At 37.4% G+C, this 22,755-nt stretch overlaps 1 protein-coding gene across 2 annotated transcripts in view; it reads left to right on the forward strand.

Annotated features, from left to right (window-relative positions):
* LOC147020748 (BDNF/NT-3 growth factors receptor-like) overlaps window positions 1-22,755 on the forward strand; it is a 576,920-nt gene that overhangs the window by 543,268 nt on the left and 10,897 nt on the right. For both annotated transcript variants that reach the window (XM_085896363.1, XM_085896362.1), the window contains exon 17: window positions 1,024-1,182. In XM_085896363.1, the coding sequence (XP_085752489.1) occupies window positions 1,024-1,182 (159 nt within the window). The remainder of the gene's footprint in view (window positions 1-1,023; window positions 1,183-22,755) is intronic.

Below are 22,755 nucleotides of genomic sequence, written 5' to 3' on the forward strand. Positions count from 1 at the left end.
TATATATATATATATATATATATATATGTGTGTGTGTGTGTGTGTGTGTGTGTTAGGCCAGTATGCAAAAGTATACGATTGAATTATGGACGTGCCACAACCTATGAAGATATATTATGAAAATGGCATACACTGAAATGATCAGATGAACAAACTGCCAATTACTTAATTGCTAACCATTTGCATGCCAGTTCAACTTCAAGTTTAGACCGATGATACTTTAACTCGGCAATGAGGAGGTTGTTACGATGTATTTCACACGTAACAAATTTAGAGCTCTCCACACAGGTTTATGCCTTGTAACACACAAAACATGCAGACATAAACACATGGGGTGGGGGGGGGCAATTTGAGTCATTGAAGCTCTCGTCTTTCATAATTTGGCCAAATAGAAAGGTCAAATAATTTTTACATTTAGTACAGTATCAAGGAGCAACCAGAGTCAGGAATTTGGTGTTTCATGTCAAAGTTTCAACCAAGCCACTGTTGCAGCTGTGATCTGTGCAGCCAGAGCTCCCCTTCAGGTCAAGCTCAGGCCATCCACAACGAGATGTATCGGCATAAATACAGCACACTGAGCAGCGGCTTCGTCCAGGAACTGAGTTTTTGGATCTCAGCAGCACCCAAAAGAACACCGTGGGTTGAAATGGGAGGATGCAATGAAATGTATGCCTGGTGTTGGCTTAATGGTTAAGGTAGTGGGCTTGGGATCCTAGGGTCCTGAGTTCAAATCCTGCTCAGCTGTTGAATTAACACCAGGTGGGATTGACTCTGCCTGTCATCCTTCCGAGGTCGGCAAAATGAGTGCCAGCATGCTGGTATACTGTGTCGGAGTGGCGACCCGTCCAGGATGGTTCCCAATAGCCAAGGAGACTGCTTCGGCGGCACCAACGCTCTACACAGAGTATGGTCCTAATGGATGGATGGAATGAAATGTGGAACAGGCCCACACATAACTTGCCGAAATGACTGTTGATTGTACCTTAATTATCTTGTGAATAGCAGTTTTCTTGTACTTGGCAGGTGGGTGGGCATACCATGCTCCCCATCCGCTGGATGCCCCCTGAGAGCATCATGTACCGACGATTCACAGCTGAGAGTGATGCGTGGAGCTTGGGTGTGGTGCTCTGGGAGATCTTTACCTTTGGCAAGCAACCATGGTATCAGCTCTCGAACAATGAGGTATGTATCATGGAACCCCAAAGCCCACTCTGCATTAGCTTCCATTGTGGTTATGTCTGGGAACTTGAAACACATTTTTTTGTTGTTTGTTTTTTTTTTATTTATACAAAAGTGAGGCTCATGGAAGAGCACAGTGAAATCGACAGCGGGATAACAGAGCAACAATTGGGCACAACCAGAAAGGGGATAAATTAATAGGAAAAGAAAAGATAACAGAGAGAAAGGGGGGGGGGAGACAATGAAATACGCAAGTAGAAGAGTTGGGTTCGAAAAGATTTTTATATTTTTTTGTATACATGCTCTTGGCTCGTGAAAGAGCAATGACACAATGAAGTCAGAACACAACACAACAAAGGGAACATCAGGAGAAAGGGGAAACACCAACAGCAGGACGGAGGGAGAAAGTAGATGGAGATTGACAAACAAGGGATGCAGGTAACAACTTGGGGTAAGGTAGAAAGCAAAGGGTGGACAATATGGATACATAAGCAAAATTTTGGGAGGGGTGTGATGTGGTTTAACAGTTGTAGAAAAGATCATGATTTTGGATAGAGGATGACCTACCTGAAATGGTGGTGAACAGCTGTCTTGAAGACCTGGAGGGAAGAATGAGATTGAATAGAGTGTGAATGTGGTTCCACAGGTGGGGAAAAAAGAGGAATAAATGAGTTGAGGTGAGCAGTGATCCTGGATTTAGGCAGTTTCACGAGGAGGCAGTTGCTGGTGGACCACGTGCATCCTGTGCATACCTGGAGGGGGGGGGACAAAGCACAAAGAGGGTAGAGGGTGCAAGTCCAGAAATGAGGTGGAAGAAGACAGAGAGACCACTGACCCGTCGGCGATGGCGAAGTGATCGGTCCATCGACTCAGCTTCATCGCGAGAGATTCCAATGATATTGAACACCTTTTGTTTCCACAGCATCAAGCTGGGCAAGGTGTAAGGCAGGGGAACCAACCCAGAGGGAAGATTAAGTGGAGACGAGCGTGGAGCAAGTCAGTAATCCAAGAGTGGAATTGGCCTTGGATTCCATAGGCAGAGAGTTTGGAGAGCTGAGCAGGATACCAGGCTGTATCAAAAGCTTTAATGGGGATAATGAAGATCATGGGTCAGTTTTGTTGACTACCTTCAAGGCATTATGTGAATCTCGCATCAAAGGATGCATTAATTGATTAGAATATCAACTATACTGCTCCTTTTGTCAAAAGTTGCACATCTTTTCGAAATTATCCAACAACTGAACAATTAATTAATGCCGTAAACTCTGTCGATTGTTTCTTTTTTTCACGTCATACTTGATTGGTCAAAAAAGACGATGCATTAAAAGCTATTGGCCAATCAATTGGAATGATGAACAATGCGTACGATGAAAACAACATCGGCACAACTTGTTTACTTAGTGTGTTCATGAAGTGCGGAGTCTGCAACGTGGAGTGTTGCATGCATGTTTGCCGGTCGATAGGCCGTGGAACGAACGCTCGGAGAAGGCTTCATTTTCATGTTTCATGACTACCTCCGAGGCACGACGCAATACACAACTCATCATTTTGATAAAAAAAAATGCAGTGAATCACAATCATCTTGTTCTTTTTGGCAAAACTTGCGCGTAAAGGAGAAATCTGTGAACAAATGACACACTTATGGCGCTCGAAACATTGAGATCACCGTGTACATTGATGAATTAAGGCTTCCATAAAGAGTGATGGACAGTCCAGTTTTTATGACACAAACAAAATAATTCTTCTGCCACATTGACAGAAGTACCTGATTAAATCCCACAATGCCATGCAATGTAAAGTAGATAAATAAATCACAGAATGTACGAGGTAAACTAAAACTGTGTGTTTCTAAAGATATGACCGAGCTCACAACTCTCTCTTCTCTTCGAGAGGGAATTTTTACATGAGGTGCATGTACAAGAGTAGCGTCATGTCCCTGCAAACATGTACAAACACTTTTTTTTTTAATATTCTGTTAAATTTGTCACCTCCAGATAACCAGTTTAAACCCTAAACCTTAGAAGTATAATTTCTTCAATGTCACGAGACAAACAAATCAAACAGCTATTCCACCAAGAAACCTTTCCAACTATTCGTGTCATGTTTAAAACGACATTAAAGCAATTTATCATCATCACTATCCTTTGCTTGATTGAGGCAATTCCTACAGCTACAGAGATTACTGCAAGACACACAAGGACACTCTCTGCTCTCACACTTTGACTTCTTACAATGACAATGCGTTCGCTCAGGAATCTCTTCTGCTGCTGGAGACGAGTCCATCCAGTCTATCTCCAGGTTATCATCTTCCATCTGCCAGCCAATATCAACAGATGAAGGGATGTCCATAACACATAGCAAAGACCTTCTCCACATGTTGGCTTGATAATTCGCTCTCTGAAATGCTTTTGAAGAGAGTCTTGGTCCGTAGGCATTGCTGATTCTCGGATCTTTGTGTGCAGCTTGAAGTACTTGTACTTCGCTTTGTTTATGGCCAACGTTCTTTTGGAGTACAGGGCACAGGTGAATGCCTCCAACTTTGACAGTGTTTCATAAGAGGGTGTGAATTGTGCTCCAAGGGTGATTAACACATCAACAGACCTCTCTTCCCCATTATCTTCCACACTTGCACCTTTCGTCTCCGAGAGAAAGCGCTTAAGATATCACATAATGTAAAGGAGATCACTCAATCTCTGTACAGTCCAAGGAGAGCACTCAATCTCTGTGGACCCAGCTTCTCTGCAACCATATTCGTATGTACAATCCTCTTCACTTGCTATCCTGTTTGGAAGTAGATGCTGCTCTTAGCTGAAACACCTGTGCCTGGAGCGATGGCAATAATAAAAACATCCGTGCCAGGACTCTTCATTACAACGTTTCCAGCTTGTCGAGCTGCAGACTTGCTGTGTAGAAGCAAACAGGGATCTGCTTCCTCGTGATCACATCCATCCATTGGGACCATACTCTGTGCAGAGCGTCGGTGCTGCCGAAGCAGTCTCCTTGGCTATTGGACACAATCCTGGATGGGTCGCCACTCTGACACAGGATACCAGCAATCTGGCACTCATTTTTTCCGTCCTCAGAAGTATAACAGGCAGTCAACCCCACTTGGTATTAATTCAACGGCTGAGTGGAATTTGAACTCAGGATCTGAGGATCCCAAGCCCACCACCCTAACCATTAAGCCAACACCAGGCATATGTGATCACTTGCTATTTCCTTAATTTCTTCCACCACAGCATCACCACCCCTGACATAGAAGTGGCATTCACTTCCACGAGCCAGAAAAACATTTGTTTCTCCTACGATGGGTCCAGGTCCCTCTTTCCAGGCAGTGAACAGGAAATTGACAAAGTCATGGTTCCTTTCACCATATAAGCACCACTGACCGTTCCATCACTCAGCACATTTCCATCCAAGATTTTCCAATTTCCATCTAATTATGTCTGAATTCCATCCAAGAGCTCAATGAAAAGGATGAATTTTTTGATTCTATTGATCGGTATACATGCACGCAACACTCCACGTTGCGAACTCCGCATTTCATGAACACACGAAGTAAACACATCGTGCCGACATGTTTTCATTGTGCACATTGTTTATTATTGTATTTGATTAGCCAATAGCTTTTCATGTGTTGTTTTTTTTAAAAATCAAGTTTACCAATGAAGTATGCCATGAAAGAAATTGACACATTTTACGTTATTAATTAGTTCCGTTTTTTGATAATCTCTAAAAAAAATATGTGCAACTTTTGACAAAAAGGACAAGTATATTTGGCACTATAATCCATTAATGCGTCTTTTGATGCGAGATTTACAAAATGCCTCGATGGTAGTGAACAAAATTGAAAGAAAAACGAGGTCATCCCACGGCTGAAAGATTGAGTCAGAAAAGCCTCTATCTGGTAAGTGGTTCCCTGTATAGAAGAAGCGAAGAATAAAAGAGTTGAGGTGTGCATTGAGCACGGAGTTTTGGTGTTTAACAAATGAGGGGGTTACTTGAAGAGCGCCAACATCCTGGCATTTCTCGGGAAGGTCAGAGGAGAGAGAGCAATGTTGGAGAATGGACTTATAAAACAGAGATACCATGGACCTTCTTGTGAAGTGGGAGTAACCGATTGTGCTTCAGCCTCATCATGAAAGATTGCAATAGTTTTGAGAGATTTAGATTCCAGATATTTCAGGAGAGATAGATGTGATGCTGGAGGGCCAGCCCAAATGGGAGAACACTACTCTGTTGCGCTACAGACAAACACCTCGTAGACTGTGAGTGGTTATGATTTTCCAAGGAAAGACTTGAATCGGAGGATGCCCAATCTGCCGATGGTTTTGGAGGCCAGCTTTGTGATGTGGTCAGCCTAGGAAAGTTCATGGCTGATGGTGTAGCCTAGAAGTTCAAGAGATTGAATTTGCTCCAGTGGATGACCAAGGAAATATATAGATGGGTTCCTTTGACAATCATTCCAAAGTAATAGGGTGAGACTGTGGTATTTTCTCGGATTGAAGGACCTGTTCCATTTATCAGACCAGTTTCTAATAAGTTCCATATCAGCAGAGATAGAAGCAGCTCCTTTCTGCTTAAAAGTGGGATGTGGTACTGCAAGACACAATGTAGAGTCATTTATAAAAAATTACCCCCGTGCGGGAGTGACGGTCATCTCTGGAAATATATAGCCTATAGCCTCCTGAAGGTAGGGCAGTTTTTGCAAACTTTGAAGTCACGTGACACGAAAACGAAAGCAAATATCGAAAATCCAGCCTGACCAAATTTAGATATTGTCCCATAGATTTATATGCCACAATCAAATTCAAGATCGCTTGAGAAATCGCGGAGGAGATAGAATTTGAAAATCGTCATTTTCGCATTTTTTGCCAACATTGAAGTCACGTGACACGAAATTTAGATATTGTCCCATTTATATGCCACAATAAAATTCAAGATTGCTTGAGAAATGTAGGAGGAGATAGATTTTGAAAATCGTCATTTTCGCATTTTTTGCCAACTTTGAAGTCACGTGACACGAAAACGAAAGCAAATATCGAAAATCCAGCCTGACCAAATTTAGATATTGTCCCATAGATTTATATGCCACAATCAAATTCAAGATCGCTTGAGAAATCGCGGAGGAGATAGAATTTGAAAATCGTCATTTTCGCATTTTTGCCAACTTTGAAGTCACGTGACACGAAAACGAAAGCAAATATCGAAAATCCGGCCTGACCAAATTTGGATATTGTCCCATAGATTTATATGCCACAATCAAATTGAAGGTCGCTTGAGAAATGTAGGAGGAGATAGATTGTGAAAATCATCATTTTCGAATGAAAATCGTCATTTTCGCATTTTTTGCCAACTTTGAAGTCACGTGACACGAAAACGAAAGTGAATATCGAAAATCCGGCCCGTCCAAATTTAGATATTGTCCCATAGATTTATATGCCACAATCAAATTCAAGATCGCTTGAGAAATATAGAAGTAAATAGATTTTGAAAATCGTCATTTTCGCATTTTTTTGCCAAATTTGAAGTCACGTGACACGAAAACGAAAGCGAAAATCGAAAATCTGGCCCGATCAAAATTTAGATATTGTCCCATAGATTCATATGCCACAATGAAATTCAAGATCGCTTGAGAAATGGCGGAGATAGAATTTGAAAATCGTCATTTTCGCAACTTCAAAGGCCTCGTGACCTTGACCTTGACCTTCGGTGACCTTGAAAGTCATACCATCGTGTGCGTCTCATCGACCTCTATCAGGATCACTAATGACCAGATCTCCCGCTTCAACTTCATTGTGGACGGACGGACGGACGGACCGTCACCTCTCCTCTCAACACATAATTACTAGGTCATGCTCGAAGAGATGACCTAAAAAGGAAGAGAAGATTTTCCAAAGTTTCAGAGAGATCATTGAGATAGATGAGGACCGAGACTGTGCCCAAAACACTGCGTTTGGGAACTTCAGCCTCCACTGGGAGATAGGAGCAGAGGGATCCATTGATGACAACACATTGACTGCATAAGTGGAGAAAGTCACAAATCCAGGAATTAAATGATGGTGGCCTTCTATGCCACAGGCAGAGAGTTTGACAATCGAAAGTGGATGTCAGACTGTGTCGAATGCTTAAGATATGTCCAGGAAGACGGTCCTAACCTCTTATTTGAGATTGAGGGCCTCCAACCATTACTGGGAGAGTAGCAGGTGCATGCCCAGAGTTGAGTGACTGGGACAGAATCTAAACTGATGGTCAGAGATCGTGGTGTTTCATAACAGGAAAGACTTGGACATCAGCAGCAATGATGTATTCCATGACTTTTCTTGTAATTGTGTAAACAACTCACTGGTCTATAATTGATGGGGGGTCTGTTTTCACACTTATTGTGGATGGGAGTGATGTTTGCTGCTTTCCATGCAGAGAGGGAGCAGCCAAAAGAGGATAGACAGAATCGGGCATATAGAAGGGGAGCAAGAACAGCAGAGCAGGATTCGAGAACTGATGCCATCTGGCAGCGTTGCCGAAGCAGGTTGGAGCCAGGCATGATTTAGAAATCATGGCTGACTACAAGTATGAATCTGGTTCTGGCTGTACTGCTGATGCAATGTCCCCCAAAGATGAGGGTGGGTTTTTCAAAATGGCCAGGGCAATGGAACACAATATCATGTTCCATGTGATCTTTAACATCCACCGGTGAACTCGAGCTGATCCAACATCCCTTCTTCCCATCTCTTCTCAAACATGTTGTGCTCATCGATGTGAATCCCTCTCTACAGTAAAGCACCAGGATGGCAATCCAGCAATCAAATCCAGAATAGACAGCTCAAAGACAAGTGCACTACCTCTGAACTACCCTGTCAGCTCTCTTGCGCCATTCATTTCTCTCATGGGAAAGCAGATGGTAGTTATTATGATGGACAACCGATTGGGTGGAAAGAAAAACGAGCATGAGAGATACAAATAGGAAAGTACACCGGGTGCATGTAAATTTGGTACCTAAAGTGACATTGAAACCATTACCAGAAACTTTCCTAAAGTCTGAGAGCATGTGTCTTAAAAATGACAATGAAGAGAAATAATAAACCAAAGGAAAGAAGAATCATGGTGGACATTGGGAAAAGCAGGCAGGATCACTGAACGAAGATGTGGCAACTTAAATGCTCAAATCCCCAGATACAGAGCATATGAAAGGTGCTTGCTGAGCTGTCACGGTCAACACATTGCGTTGGCAGAGGGTGTTTATGTAATAACAAATCCCTGAGCATTTTCACGAGGCCAAGACCATGCCCTTGACAGCTGGTGAATGCCGCACATTCGACCCAGAAACATCTGGCATCGGCAGTCATCCTGCACTTTCAAAGCACAGTTCTGTTGGACAAACAAGTATAAAAAAAGAAAGAAAAGGTATTTGCTGAGGACAGTTGTTGGAGTAACCTGCCTGCGATCATAAAGTAACCAATTTGATCCAGATCCATAATTTGATCCATATACACACAAATGCATGGTTGTGGTCACATTGAGGTTCGTGGTGAGAAAGACGTAAAGATCCAGATTACTTTTCCAAGGATTGTTGAACATGAGCAAACACAATGGTCGTAATAATTCCACATCCCACGTCTCCAATCACACTCTCATCTCAGGACCGGTCGAATGACGCTTGACATTGTTCATTTTCAATTACCCTCCCCACATGCTCATTATATGAGTTCTAAACTGGACACACTGCCTCACCTTTCATGGGAGCTTTTAAAAATAAAAATAAATAAATAAAATAAAAGATAACAAAAAAAAATACAATAAAATACAATTTCTAACTGCCCGTTCTCATTTGTCGAACAACAGTATAACTATTTGTGGAAACTTTTTACAAGACCTCCTTTTCACTTTGATTGCAAAGCATCTGTAAGTTCTCCATTTGCCAGTCACAGTGCCTGACCGAAATGGATCCTTCAAAATGAAGTGGAGGGTTTCCTTTTGACCCTGCAATGAGTTTGAATTGCTGATTTAAAAGCGATTCGCAGATACCCATTGCATACGCGACAGGAGTTCTTTTTTTTATGGCACAGTTAAATATAAATCCAATGGGGCAAAAAAAATTATGTGAATCAGATTTAAGGTGATATTTTATTTATCTTTCTCTTCTCCTCATGCTGTATTATGTTTCGTTGAGCATCATAAATTTGTGAACCCCAGCTGAGCACGTAATTTGACTCATCGAAGGTTCATCACTTCTCAGATTCATTTAGAGCCTGGTGTTGGCTTAACGGTAAATGTTGGCCAGCTTCAAATCTTAGGGACTTGAGTGTGAGCCCCTGTCGTTACGTTAATTTATGCCAGGTGGGTTAACTCAGGCCTGTCATCCTTCCGAGGTCGGCAAAATGAGTACCAGCTTATTGGAAATGGTGCACTGCATCAGTGGTACAGCCACGCTCCCAGCAATGATGCAACCAGCAGCCATAGGCTGTATACGAAAAAAAAAGGTGGTGTGTGAAAAAATAATATAATAAAATATAGAGTTTCAAATAAGTTTATTTGCTTTTTGTGTTATTTTTGCATACATAGTCAAGGCTCATGGAAAAGCTTGTACAGTGAATGAATTGGGGCATAACAGAAAAAAAAACAGGACGAGAAGCACACATGCATGGGATAGACAAGATTGATACAGAGGATGCATGGGGTGGACAACATGGATACAGAAGGAAACTCCAAGGAGAGTAAACTGGAGTATTGAAAGGAGGGAATTGGGTGGGGTTAACTAGGGTAGAAAAGATCATGGTTTCGGATTGGGGATGACTGTGATGGTGGCTTACAACTACTGTATCTTTAAGACCTGGAGGGAAGATTGAGATTGAAGATGATGTGCAAGTTGATTCCACAGGTGGGAAAAATTGGAAGAAATGAGTGGATGTGAGCAGTGATTCTGGATTTAGGTAGTTTCTCCAGAAAGCAGGTGATGGTGGACAATGTGAGTCCTAAAGAAACATTGGGGTGGGGGGACAAAGCATGGAAAGAGCAGAGGTTGTGAGACTAGACAGGAGGCCGTAGAAGACAGAGAGACTATACCGACCTGTCAAATATGGTGAAGTGATTGATCCATAGACTCGGCTTCATCGTGAGAGATTCCAATGATCTTGAAGGCCCTGGTTTCCATGACATCAATCTGAGAAAGATGTGAGGCAGAAGAGCCAGCCAAGAGGGGAGAGCAGTACTCCATCAAGCTGAGGATGAAGGCCTTTTAGGCGGACAGGAGTTCAGGTGTGCCAAGGAAAGTCTTTGTACGATGGAGGATGCCCAGTCGGCTGCAGAAATACAGGAATAAAGTTTGGGGGCTTGTAATTAAGAATACAACGGGAATGAGCTGGTCCTCTATATTTACCAGTAAGATGACAGTGATCCCTAACCTTGACCTCTCCCTCAATTTTCTCCTCACAAATATGACAGATACTGTTCTTTCTAAATTCATTTTTCTCTCCCTTTGTTAATAACATTGGTTTATCGGTTTTAACCATTATTTCTCTTAGTCTTATACAGTCTTTTTCCAATCGTCTTACAAACTCCTCTGAAGCATCTTCTCCTCTATAAAGTTCTAACTTGTTGTATTCATCACCAACAGCTGATTTGATATAATAACAGAAACCACAAGGAGTATGTTTTTGATATTTATTTGTGTATGATTTATTTGGATTTGGAGAAACTGTATCTATGTTTTCAAGGATACTTTCAAAATCAGCATATATCACAAACGGATGTTTTGTAGATTTGTTAAAATCTTTGAATGATATATTTGAACCTTCTTTTGGTAAATTGATTACGGTTGATTTGATGATTACTGCAATATTTCGAATGTTGATTTAATCGTTCTTTTGTGTGAAAGGAGCTAAAAATAAAATTTTGTTGATGAAAATTCCGTTTAATTTATAGGTGAATCTGTGCTTAAAACCATTTTATCCTCCAACTTTTTTCACTTAATAAATACAATGTATCAAGACACAAAATACAACTATCAATCAATCTCTTCATTTGTAAAAGATACTGAGAAAAATGTCAAGGATGTAAAATTGAATAAAGATAAATATAACAACGATTGGATAAAACCATTTATGGTGAATAATATGAGCTCTTCAATTTTCTTCAGTGGAAGGGCTTTTAGGATATCTGGAAGAACATCAATTAAAGTAGCTCTAACAAAAGTTTCTTCTCTCCTTCTGGCAATATATTCAAAACGAGAAAAAGCAATGAAACAAGAAAAAGTATCAAAAAAGAAAAACCTTATGGATGAAGCTTTGGAAAGAAAATATAAGACCATCTGTAATATGCAAGGAGAAATTTGTATTTTTTTCAACAACCCTAAATATGTAAATCCTGATGAAATAAAGGATTTTAATATATCACGTGAAATGACATTTCGTTCAATTGTAGTTGAGGATCATTTTAAAATTACCTTTAATATAAAAAATGTAGTAGTTGAATCTGTTAATGAAAAAAAGTGGATACAGTAGATATAGATGGTGATGTTTTATCGACTCATTAAATATGAGTCATTATTCAACTGAAGATTTTGAAGAGTATGAGAGTGATGATAGTATCTCTGTTGGAACAGAAGACAGTTATGATACCGAGAGTTTGTGTTCAAACAATAGTTATGAAAGTAGTTTTATAGATGATTGTGAAAGCATCAATGAATGTACCGAAAATGATACCGAAGATGAATTTTACTTGAAGTAAAGGTTTACTTTATAAATATGAATAGTTTACCAGATCTTGAGCCTCTTGAATTCCCTGATTCTCCATATGACAAATTTTAGAATTGTCCTGCATGTGATTGAGTGGGATTAAACACCGAGTCAAAAGCTTATAAACAATGTATATTCTGTAATTATCTTCTAATTAATGATAATACAAAACAAGTCTGAAGACGGCGATGGTTCACGAGCGGTATTTGACGATGTAGATTGTTTCAGAAGTCAAGGATGAGACAATGTGATAATGTTTGACCAAGTTATAAAAATGATCAACATGATGTGGTACGAGTGACAGGTTATTAGTTGCAAAATGTCGAAAATCCAGTTTCGTTCAACAACTTAAAAAATTTGACCTTTGCATAACCTTTAAAGGTCCCAAAACAATGTTGTGGACATTAAAATAAGGAAACAGGATACGTGCTATAGCTTAATGGAGTTAGTTTGTCGAAGAAGGTCGAAAACCCGGTTCGATTCCCACAACTTTGAAAATTTGACCTCTGTGAACTTTAAAGGTCAAAGGTCAAGGATTATGACCTTTGGTGCAAAACTTCCTCTGGAACATTCCAGGAACAATATAACGTCATATAGGCTATATGGCATTTCACACTCCTCGGATTATCCATACTATGATGAAATCAGCGTAAAAACAAACTTGAAGGGGGCGCCACAGGCAAGGTGTTCAAGATAGAGAAAAATGGTTTGAAGACTTTAGGTGGGGAATGACCTCAAGATTATGCATAAAAATATTGTCATCCTAGCTCTCAAAGTTTGGGCGGTCATATGATATTTATGCCAAAATTGGAAATTTTCTAAGTTCATGACCCTGTGACCTTGACCTTATGACCTTGACCTTGGGACTAAAATGAAAAATTGAGCTCCGTGGGGCTATGCAGGTGCCATTGGGCTAACCAAATACCGAAACCCCTGCCAGATTCGACAACCCCCTCGGAGAAGATGGATTTTTATGTCAAAATTGCAATTTTCTAAGTTTGTGACCTTGTGACCTTGACCTTGGGATGAAAATGAAAAATCGAGCTCTGTGGTGCGATGCAGGTGCCATTGGGCTAACCAAATACTGAAACCCCTGTCAGATTCGACAAAACCCCTGAGGAGAAGATGCAAATTGAAATCGGCTACCCCCTAAAAACACATGTTTTTTTGGCGTGGCTCCACCCATAATGGGCGGACCACACCCATTTTCAGTAAAACACAACTAGATCATGATATAATCCTCCCACCAAAATTTAATCAGGATCGGATCAAAACCCACGGAGCTATGCTCGGGACAGACAGACAGACATACAGACAGACAGACAGACAGACAGACACACAACAATAACGAATATAGTGGTCACTTATATTTTTCGTGAAAATATTTTTTCGTGAACCAATTATATTTTTTCGTGAACCAATATAAAAAGGAATATAATTCTTTTAGATTTTCACCAAAAATGCATTACTTTACAATATTGATTAGATAAATGAATCTAAAGTATGAGGGTGAGAGCACACCTTTCCTTTCAATGGAAGAAACTGAATGCATTAGAGAAATGTTCAAAGGCTTCTTGTAAGATATTATTCACAATTGTCATTTTCAGGGAAATATCAACACAAGATATTGTATAGATAAAATAATGGATTATCTAGAAATTTAACCTGAACTTTGGATAAAATATAGAGTTTCTAAAAAAGCCAATAATAAATTTAATAACCTGTTTTGCAAATATATAAATGAATGATTTTTTTACCCATTTGGGAAAATAAGATAAAATTTAACAACCATAAAAATCTTCCAAATTCATTAAGATGTCTCATAGTTGGTTCAAGCGGATGTGGAAAAACCTGCTTACTTTTAAAGATGCTCCTTACTCCCAACTTTTTAGATTACGATAATTTAATAATTTTTACAAAGTCGAGTTTTCAACCTATCAACGACTCTCACAAGGTTTTAATGCCGGTCTTCAAAAAGAAGATATAATCGGTTTATTTAAACTTCAAAACTAACTAATTGATTACAACATTGAAGATATAATACAACTATTTTGTGATACACAGAGATATAAAAATAAATCAAAGCCGATAACTTGTATTCTTAGTGATAATACTGATGATATAACTTCTCCCCAAGATTTGGATAAATCAAAAAAGAACCTCGTTATCTTTGATGATTGTGTTAATGAGAGAAACCAAACGGTAATGGATAGCTACGACACAAGACGGAGACATTTTGTAAATGTATTTCTCTAAGTCAATCATACTTTCAACTCCCTCGTCGCTCAATAAGAAACAATGCTAATACTTTTATTTTATTCAAGTTAAATTCAATAAATATAAACAATTTTTGGAGAGGCAATTGTTCGACATTATGTAGTAAAAAGGAATTTGGGGATTATACGAAGCACACGACTGAAAAATATAAATATATTTTTGTGAAACAAGATGAGATATTAAGGGATATATTTTTTATTTTATAAACAATTACATATATAAATAACAACTATTATTATAAATCTTGTGGGTAAATACATAGTACATATGTTCTTGTATAGTACAAATGAAAATATTTTAAATTTGCTTTAAAAACACCCCATGATGTGCATTGTATCTTCAACAACTAGAGCAATAAGACCTGGAGAAGTAGAAGGTGAAGATTATTACTATATTTCAGTAGAGGAACATATGCGATTAAGGAATGAAGGTCAAATATTTGAGGAGGTTTCTCTTGGAACAACAAAATATTCACATTATAAGAGTGAGTTAAAGAAACTAAAATCTGGTGGTCTTGTGTATTATAAACTAATCCAGAAAGAATGAGACAAATTATTAAACATCTGAGTGGTAATGGGGTTAAGATTTTATCATTCGGTTTTGATGTTGATGAAGAAACTCAATGCAAATATATGAAAAGCAGAGATACAAGTATTAGTGAAGAAGAAATTAGAACTCTTATTAATGTTAATAAAGAATTTGATGAAATATTTAAAGAAAAAGATTCATTTGAACACATCTACTTTAATGATGAAGAAAAGGAAAATTTCCCTGTTGACCTTTATAATTCAGTGAGTTATATTTTCCAATAAATAAATGGATGCGAAAGAAAGAGCAAGAAGATTTAAGGAGCATCAAGAGTTGGTTTCAAAAGTTGTAAAACAACAGGAAGACATAAAGAAGAAACGCAGACAGAAACTAATGGGTGAAGAAGCATTTGAAAGAAAACAAGACAAATTTTTTTAACCACTTTTATAAACTTCCCAAGAAAAATTATAGATGTTTCCACAGTTCCCACAATAGAATATACTCCTAAAAACTTCAAAATTTAAAAGATTTCAGTCAAATGACGGAGGAAGAATTAGAGCATATAGGAGAATTAGAATATGGTGATGAAGGATAATTTCAACAACTGGAAGAGATTAATCAACCCCCTGATTATATTGTGAATGCTCTTCTAAACAATGAATATTCAGCGGATTCAAAAACCATAGCAGGACTCATTCCAAAAGAACAACCAGCAATATTTCATCTTGTTCAAGAAAAGGTATTGATATTTAATGATGAATTAAGGTTCTTGAGTTCTGCTCAACCCCCTGTTAAATTAACCCCCAGATTAATATTTCATCTCACAAAAGATAGAAGACAAGATTCAACTGTGAGGGATGAATCAAAGTATTTTGATCAACCATTGGATATAGAAAATAAGGATGATATAGTATATATGGATCTGCTGGACTCTCTTAATTGTAGGGTTAGTCTATCTGGTAAAAGTAGGAAGAATGAGAAGGAGAAACACATTATTCAGGCTTTAAGTAGGCTTGGTTCAGGTGTTAGTTTTCTTCCAAATGACACATCACAATTAGTTAATCGACTGTTATTGCTGTTCGGTAGTAAGAATGCTGGAAATAACAATTGTTTTAATGACACATCAGCCATTTTAGACCAGTTGATGAACATGAAAATAATTAATAAATGTCAATACAAACACATTTTATCTCATATTAAATAAGATGAGAAGCACAATCCTTAGTTTTAATTTCACAAGCGACAACACATCTTCATTCCCAAACCAACTACAACTTGACGCAACAAAATAATATGAGGTGTCTTTGTTGTCCATGGAAACTTATAATACCTTGTTTAATATCACCGAGAAAAATGGCAAGTTTAATTATAATCCGGGAAGTGGATACAAAACGATAACAGTTTCACCCACAGCATATGAGATTTCTCAAATATCTTCCGAAATTGCTCGTCTCATGAAAGAACAGGGTGATAAACCAAAAATTATTGTTATAGATATTCAAAAAACATCCTTCAAAATCAACGATTAAACTTAAAAATAACTACAAGGTTGATTTTACAATTGATAATTCATTTAGAGAGTTATTGGGTTTCTCCTCAAAAAAGATTGAAACTAATGGGACATTTTACAGTGATAATGTCATTCAAATATCCTCAGGCATAAATTCGGTATTAATTCACTGTGATTTGATTGATGGCGCATATAATGATGGAATAAGAACAAATACAATATTTTCTTTCAGCGCATACTCAACCCCAATTGGTAATAAATTCAATATGGAACCCAAAAATCTGGTTTATCTACCTGTGTCGTGAAAAACCATATACAGAGTAAATTTTAGGATAACCGACCAAGATAATCGCATGATTAATTTTAATGGAGAAATTATATCCATCAGAATTCACCCACCTGAAGTTTTCCAATAAATAAATAAATACGTTGGTTATTGTGAGGAAACACGAGTTAGGAAAATATAAAATAATTACAGGGGATGGGATGTTCCTTTCCCCCATACTACGATGGTGAAGGTATGTATCTTCGTAGAGGATACTATAAACCTTAGAGACAAAGGGGTGTCGGACATCCATTTAGCAAAAAAGGAGATGGGATAATTGATACTCTAATGGGTATAGGTTCAACTATTCTTAAACATAAAGACCTAATTGGTTCAACTGCTTCTGCTGTGGGAAATGAAGCGGGTGCTATAAAGAGTATAAAAAAATGCCCAAAAGGAATCTCATAAATTACAAGCAATAAAAGAAATTAAGAAAGGCAAAACTCAGTTGTCTCCCCAAGAACGACAGAAAATAATTCAAATACTTGGGTCAGGATTTCAAAAGTTTTAACATCTTTTTTTCCAAAATAAATACAAGTATGGAAGCAATTGATAGTATCTATGATTTGGATGACACCATTGTCATCTCAAACTCTACTAAAAAAGAAGACTACTTCAAGGTAAATGCAATAACTGGAACAGACTGAAATGCAAATGGAACAAAAAGTTTTGAAATAAATAATCAACAAATCTATTTGAATCGAGCCGGAAGTTTCTTGTTGTGTAAATTTACATTCACTAAGGCTGTGACAAACACAAACGCTACACTCGTAAATGATTTATTCTGGAAAATGTTTGATAGTGTTCATTTGTACATTGGAACACAAGAAGTGGAAGCGGTTGATTATGTCTCTGCTACATCTGAAATGATGAAATTTGCACTATATTCATTTAGTGATAGAATGGGAAAGGGGGCTGTCAAAAGTTTTATTCCTGATACGTCAATGAGAACAAACACAGACCCTGGATATAGTCAAAGGAAAGGAATGTATAATGATGATACAAAAGCAGGTAACAGTTTTGCTGTGACAGTTCTTCTTAAAGGTATATTTTGATTTTGTGATCATGATAAAGTTCTGTATGGTCTTAAAATTAGATTTCAACTGCAAAGGAATGATAATGAAAATAGATTGCTTTTTAGGGTGGCTAATGCTTTTGCTGCTCAGAATAAATTTCTCATTGATGAAATTAGTTGGTATATTAGTGAATATACTCCTAATCTTAAAACAGAAGAGATGTTGAATACAACACCTAACTCAAAGAGGCCACTCAATGTATCGTACCTTAAAAGAAGATGCCAACACGTCAAACTGAACCAAACCACTTACACGTGGAATTTGGGTGTTCTGGAAGGAAAGCCACGATATCTGTGGCTCATTTTTTAAAAACCAGATGGTGATACTGCTACTTATAAGAATAATGCATTGAGTGATAATGCTAAGGTAAAACAACTTCGCGTTTCTTGAGATGGAACATTTTATCCATGAGATGGATTGGAAATTAATTGGGAAAAAAATGATTATTCTGAAGCATACAAGTCTTACCAAAAGGTGTGTGAAAGCAATGGAAATAAAGAGCCCATTTTGGATATGACAGCATTTAAAAGTCTGTATACAATCTATGCGATTGACCTGAGTGCTCAAAAGAAACTATAAAGTCTAATCGAGTGGAGACTTCCCTATACATTGAAAGAGAAGAGAGTGAAGAAGTTGATACATATTGTTTGCTTTTGGAAGAAACAGAATGACAGATTAATACAGATAATGGTGTTGTGATTAGTCACATCATTTTTTTGATAAATAAATGAGTAGTATAGTGCAACTGGGGTATTTGGTAATCAAATCAATCTTCATAAACTATCATCTTGTATTCAAAATCAAAAGCCTTGTATGATTAACGTTAATACAATTCAGAGAAAAGGTGCAGTGAGAATTGATGTTTTGCTCACAAGAGAACAGGTGAAAATCTTGAACGATACTGGCTCACTTAAAATTAAAATGTCAAAACCAATGTTGAAGAAATATTCAATGAGAGAGATGAGTGGAGGATTTGTCCCATTTCTAATTCCTTTATTTGCTGGTTTAAGTGCGGCTGGAGCATTGACGCGTGGTATTTCAGCAGCGGTGAAAACTGCCAACGAAAGGAAGGCTCAACTCCATGCTCAAAATAATTGGAAAGACATGACAAAGAGTTGGAGAAACAAATTAGTGGAAGTGGTGTAATTGTAGATTTTGCTGAAAAACTTGAAAGTCTGCCTGATAAAGCGAGATTGTTAGTTGGAGATATGCTTTCTTCTGTCACACAAGCAGGTGTAAAATTCACTCAAAGGGGTAATGGATTATATCTTTCGAATAAATAAATGAGCATTGATGAGTGGTTTGAAGAATTTGGAAAGAATACAACATCAAATTAAGAACTTATCAAATATTGTAAGAAATTAAAAATTCATAATGTGGTTATTTGTATGAGAGATGAACTAACAAACTTGTCTAAATATACAAAGAATATTATTATGAACTTAGAAGATAATGATGGGGACGCTAGTTTTTATAGTCAAAACAAATATGATTTTGATCGTTTTGGTGTTCCACCACCTGTTGAAGAAATAAAATTCTTACAGAATGGTGCTTATCTAACATTTCAAGTCCAAGAATTAAATTCCAAGTGTTGTGGTCAATTATGTCTTTGTGTGTTATTTCAACTCAAGAAAATAAATTTTTTGTGACATTTTTAATCTAATATAAATGACTTATGTTGGTAAAGATGGTTCTATCTTTGGTGTATCCCAAGAACTGAATATTGATTTATCAAATTATTACACAAAGGCACAGGCTGAACAAGAGAAATATAGTATAGCAAAAAATATTAATATGAAAAATGCTTATAAATTAATAAATTATCCAAGCCCGACTGACGCGAATGACTTGGTGAGATTAAGTGATTTATCACAATATATATCCTTAAATAAAATTATCCCTGTGTCGTAAGAGGCGACCAGGGTTGCGTCAGGAAGGGCATCCGGCGTAAAACCTGTGCAAAATCAGTATGCGGATCATAACGGATGATCCACTGTGGCGACCCCTAACGGGAGCAGCCGAAAAACAAACAACAACATATCCTTAAATAAAATGGCTGTGTATTCCAAAGATACAGAAGTGTTGATTTTATCTCCAGGTCATACAGAATTCACAGTTCCAATTAAAATTAAATTTTATAAAGAATGGCATTCAATGATGTTATAAAGTTCCAACAATATAAATGATGTTCCAACAATGATTTTATAAAGTAACATCAATGATGGTTTTGCCATAGTTTATATCATGAAAACACAAGGAACAGGATTATATATAATAAGTAAGGAAATACAAAAGGATTTAACTATGGGAAATTGGGGAGCTATTTATTTCCTGTCATTATATTAATCTGTCATTTATTTCTAATACATAAATGACAGCAAGAAGGCTTCAAGAAAATTATCATTTCTGTGTCCAAGCATACCTTCAAGAAAAGGGTATTCGGTATTTTAATAAATATGTTCTACAACATAAGAATGAGGTATTTTCAATAAAAGATTGGCTTTATACTGATGTTAATAAACCAACAACCTTGGATTTAATTAAAATGTTAAATAATGGAAAAAAAATTTAAGTCAAGAAAATGCAAGGCTCTTTTAGAAATTCAGAAGAAATCTTATTGGTTTCCTGTTGTAAAAAAAATTATTTTCGATACAGGGATAACAAGAAATCCTGATGAATATATGTATGATATTCTATGGGGTGAAAGTGATTCAACGATAGTAAGGGATGAGGAAGGAGTTGAAGAAACTGAGACAAAGGAGGAGAGGGAGAAGAGAGAGAAGGAGGAGAGGGAGAAGAGAGAGAAGGTGGAGAGGGAGAAGAGAGAGAAGGTGGAGAAGGAGAGGGGGGGGGAAGAGAGAGAATATATATATATATATATATATATATATATATATATATATATATATATATATATATATATATATATATATATATATATATATACATATATATATATACCTGTGATATTTTTTAAAAATCGAAGGTATTACAGAAAGTAAATCAATCTCAATGCAGCGAGGAGGAAAACAAAGAATTGGCAAGTCGATAAGAAATATTTGCGTCAAGACTATTAACATCGGTTTCATTGACAAGATATAAACGAGAAAGTGGAGATAAAGAAGAGAAAGAAGGAAAAGATGATATTATTGATGATGTTGGTGTGATTGACTTTAATGAAAGTGTTCCATTTTTTTTTCTTAAATAATTGGAGGAGAGAGTGAAGATATTTCTGAGGAGTCTTTATGTTTTAAAAATTATGATTCAAATATGCATGTTGGAAAGGTTTTCGCACTCTGTAGGAATTTTTCTCAAAAATAAATGAGTTGTCTCAAATGTAAAAAGAAAACTAATACAAAAAAAATCTCATATTTTAAAAGTAAAAATAACAGGGTTATACAAAAAGGCATATGTTCGGTGTGTGGCTCAAAAAGAGTAAATTTATCTCCAAACACGAACGTGGGGGAGATATACAAAAGTTTTTATCAGGAAGTAAATTTACAACTACTGGAATACCAGGGGAATTACATCTACCAGGGTATTCTTTCTGTGGTCCAGGAACAAACTTGAATAAAAGATTAGATTTGGCTGACAATCCTAAACTGTGGAGCAAACCTTTCAATGGGGTTGATGAAGTGTGCATGAGGAACGATATTGATAAGGCCTAAGTCACATTTGCTCTACGGCGAGGATACGGCGGCCATATGCCCTCTGAATTGACAGAAACGTGCGGCGGCCGCAGAGTTTCTGCGGTGGCCTCAGGGTGGCCCTACGCCATTTGGCTATCTTTTACAGGCCGTAGGGTTTTGCCGTGGAATTATAACGCGGAGTTATAACTTTTTTCATTTCTACGTTCGCCGTAGCAATTCGATAAGCTGAAAAAAAAACTGGTACAAAAAAAATTAATCCATTCGTTACGGTCCGTCTGGCCGCACGTTCGCCTTAGGGCCCCCCTGCGGTCGCCTTGCGGGCACCTTGAGGCTACCTTGCGTCTGCCTTGAAAATTATATGGCCGCTGCAGGGCCCTCTTAAGGTCACCGTGCGACATCAAATCAAAGACCGTGCGGTAACCCCATGTTTTCGGTCTCCACAATTTCTAAATACGCCGTGCGGCTCCCCGAAAAATAAAAACATATGTGACTGCTACATTGTGTGACCATGGAAATACTACGGCCACCGTATAATTGCTAATGGCCATAGATTTTGGAGACCCCACGGCCGCCTAATGGATGTGAAATGTGACTTTGGCCTAATGGAAATATCACAACGTTGGAAGAAAAACATGAAGCCGATAGAGAAATGTTGTATAATTTGTCTCCGATACAAAATCCAACCTTGAGAGAAAAAGTTGATAGGTTCATCGTGAAGAAGATGATCAGTGCTAAATTGAAACTTGGGCTTGGAAATTCAAAAAACGTATGTGCTCTCATGATGTCATTAAGATTGAAGAGCAATTAGCTGATGAATTACATAAACCAATAAAAATCACAAAGTTTCAGAGAAGGAAGGTTTATTCCAAGGAAGTTGATTATATCTGTTCCGCTGATTTAATTGAACTCAATTATGATAAAGGGTACAAGTATGCTTTAACCGTTATTGATTTGAGGAATAGATATGCGTGATTTGTCCCTTTGAAAAACAAAACCGGGAATACACTCATGTTTGCCTTCCAACAGATATTTAATAAAAGTAAGCAAAAACCTAAAAAATTGTGGACTGATGAGGGTACAGAGTTCTACAACAAAACATTTATGAATTTTCTTTAAAATAACAACATTATATTATACAGCACCTTCAATCAAGGAAAAGCGGTTGTTGTTGAGCGATTCAATCGCACTTTAAAAGAGAGACTATATAAAAAATTCACTCAACTCGGTTCTCAACAATGGTTATCTTTTTGTTTCAGGATATTGTAGATAAGTATAATAATACGATTCACACCTCAACAAATACTAAACCATCATAAACATTTACAAAATTAGAATATGAGAAAGAGATTAATGTCAGAAAGCCTAAGTTCAAAGTTGGTGACATCATAAGAATATACAGGTGGAAATCTCATTTTGAAAAACGTTATACAAAGCGATGGACAAATTAACTTTTTAAAATCATTGATGTAATCGATAC

Source organism: Eptatretus burgeri, chromosome 9 (assembly GCF_056783735.1).
Source record: "Eptatretus burgeri isolate ZD-2024b chromosome 9, Ebu_testis_v1, whole genome shotgun sequence".
Taxonomy (NCBI): Eukaryota; Metazoa; Chordata; class Myxini; order Myxiniformes; family Myxinidae; genus Eptatretus; species Eptatretus burgeri.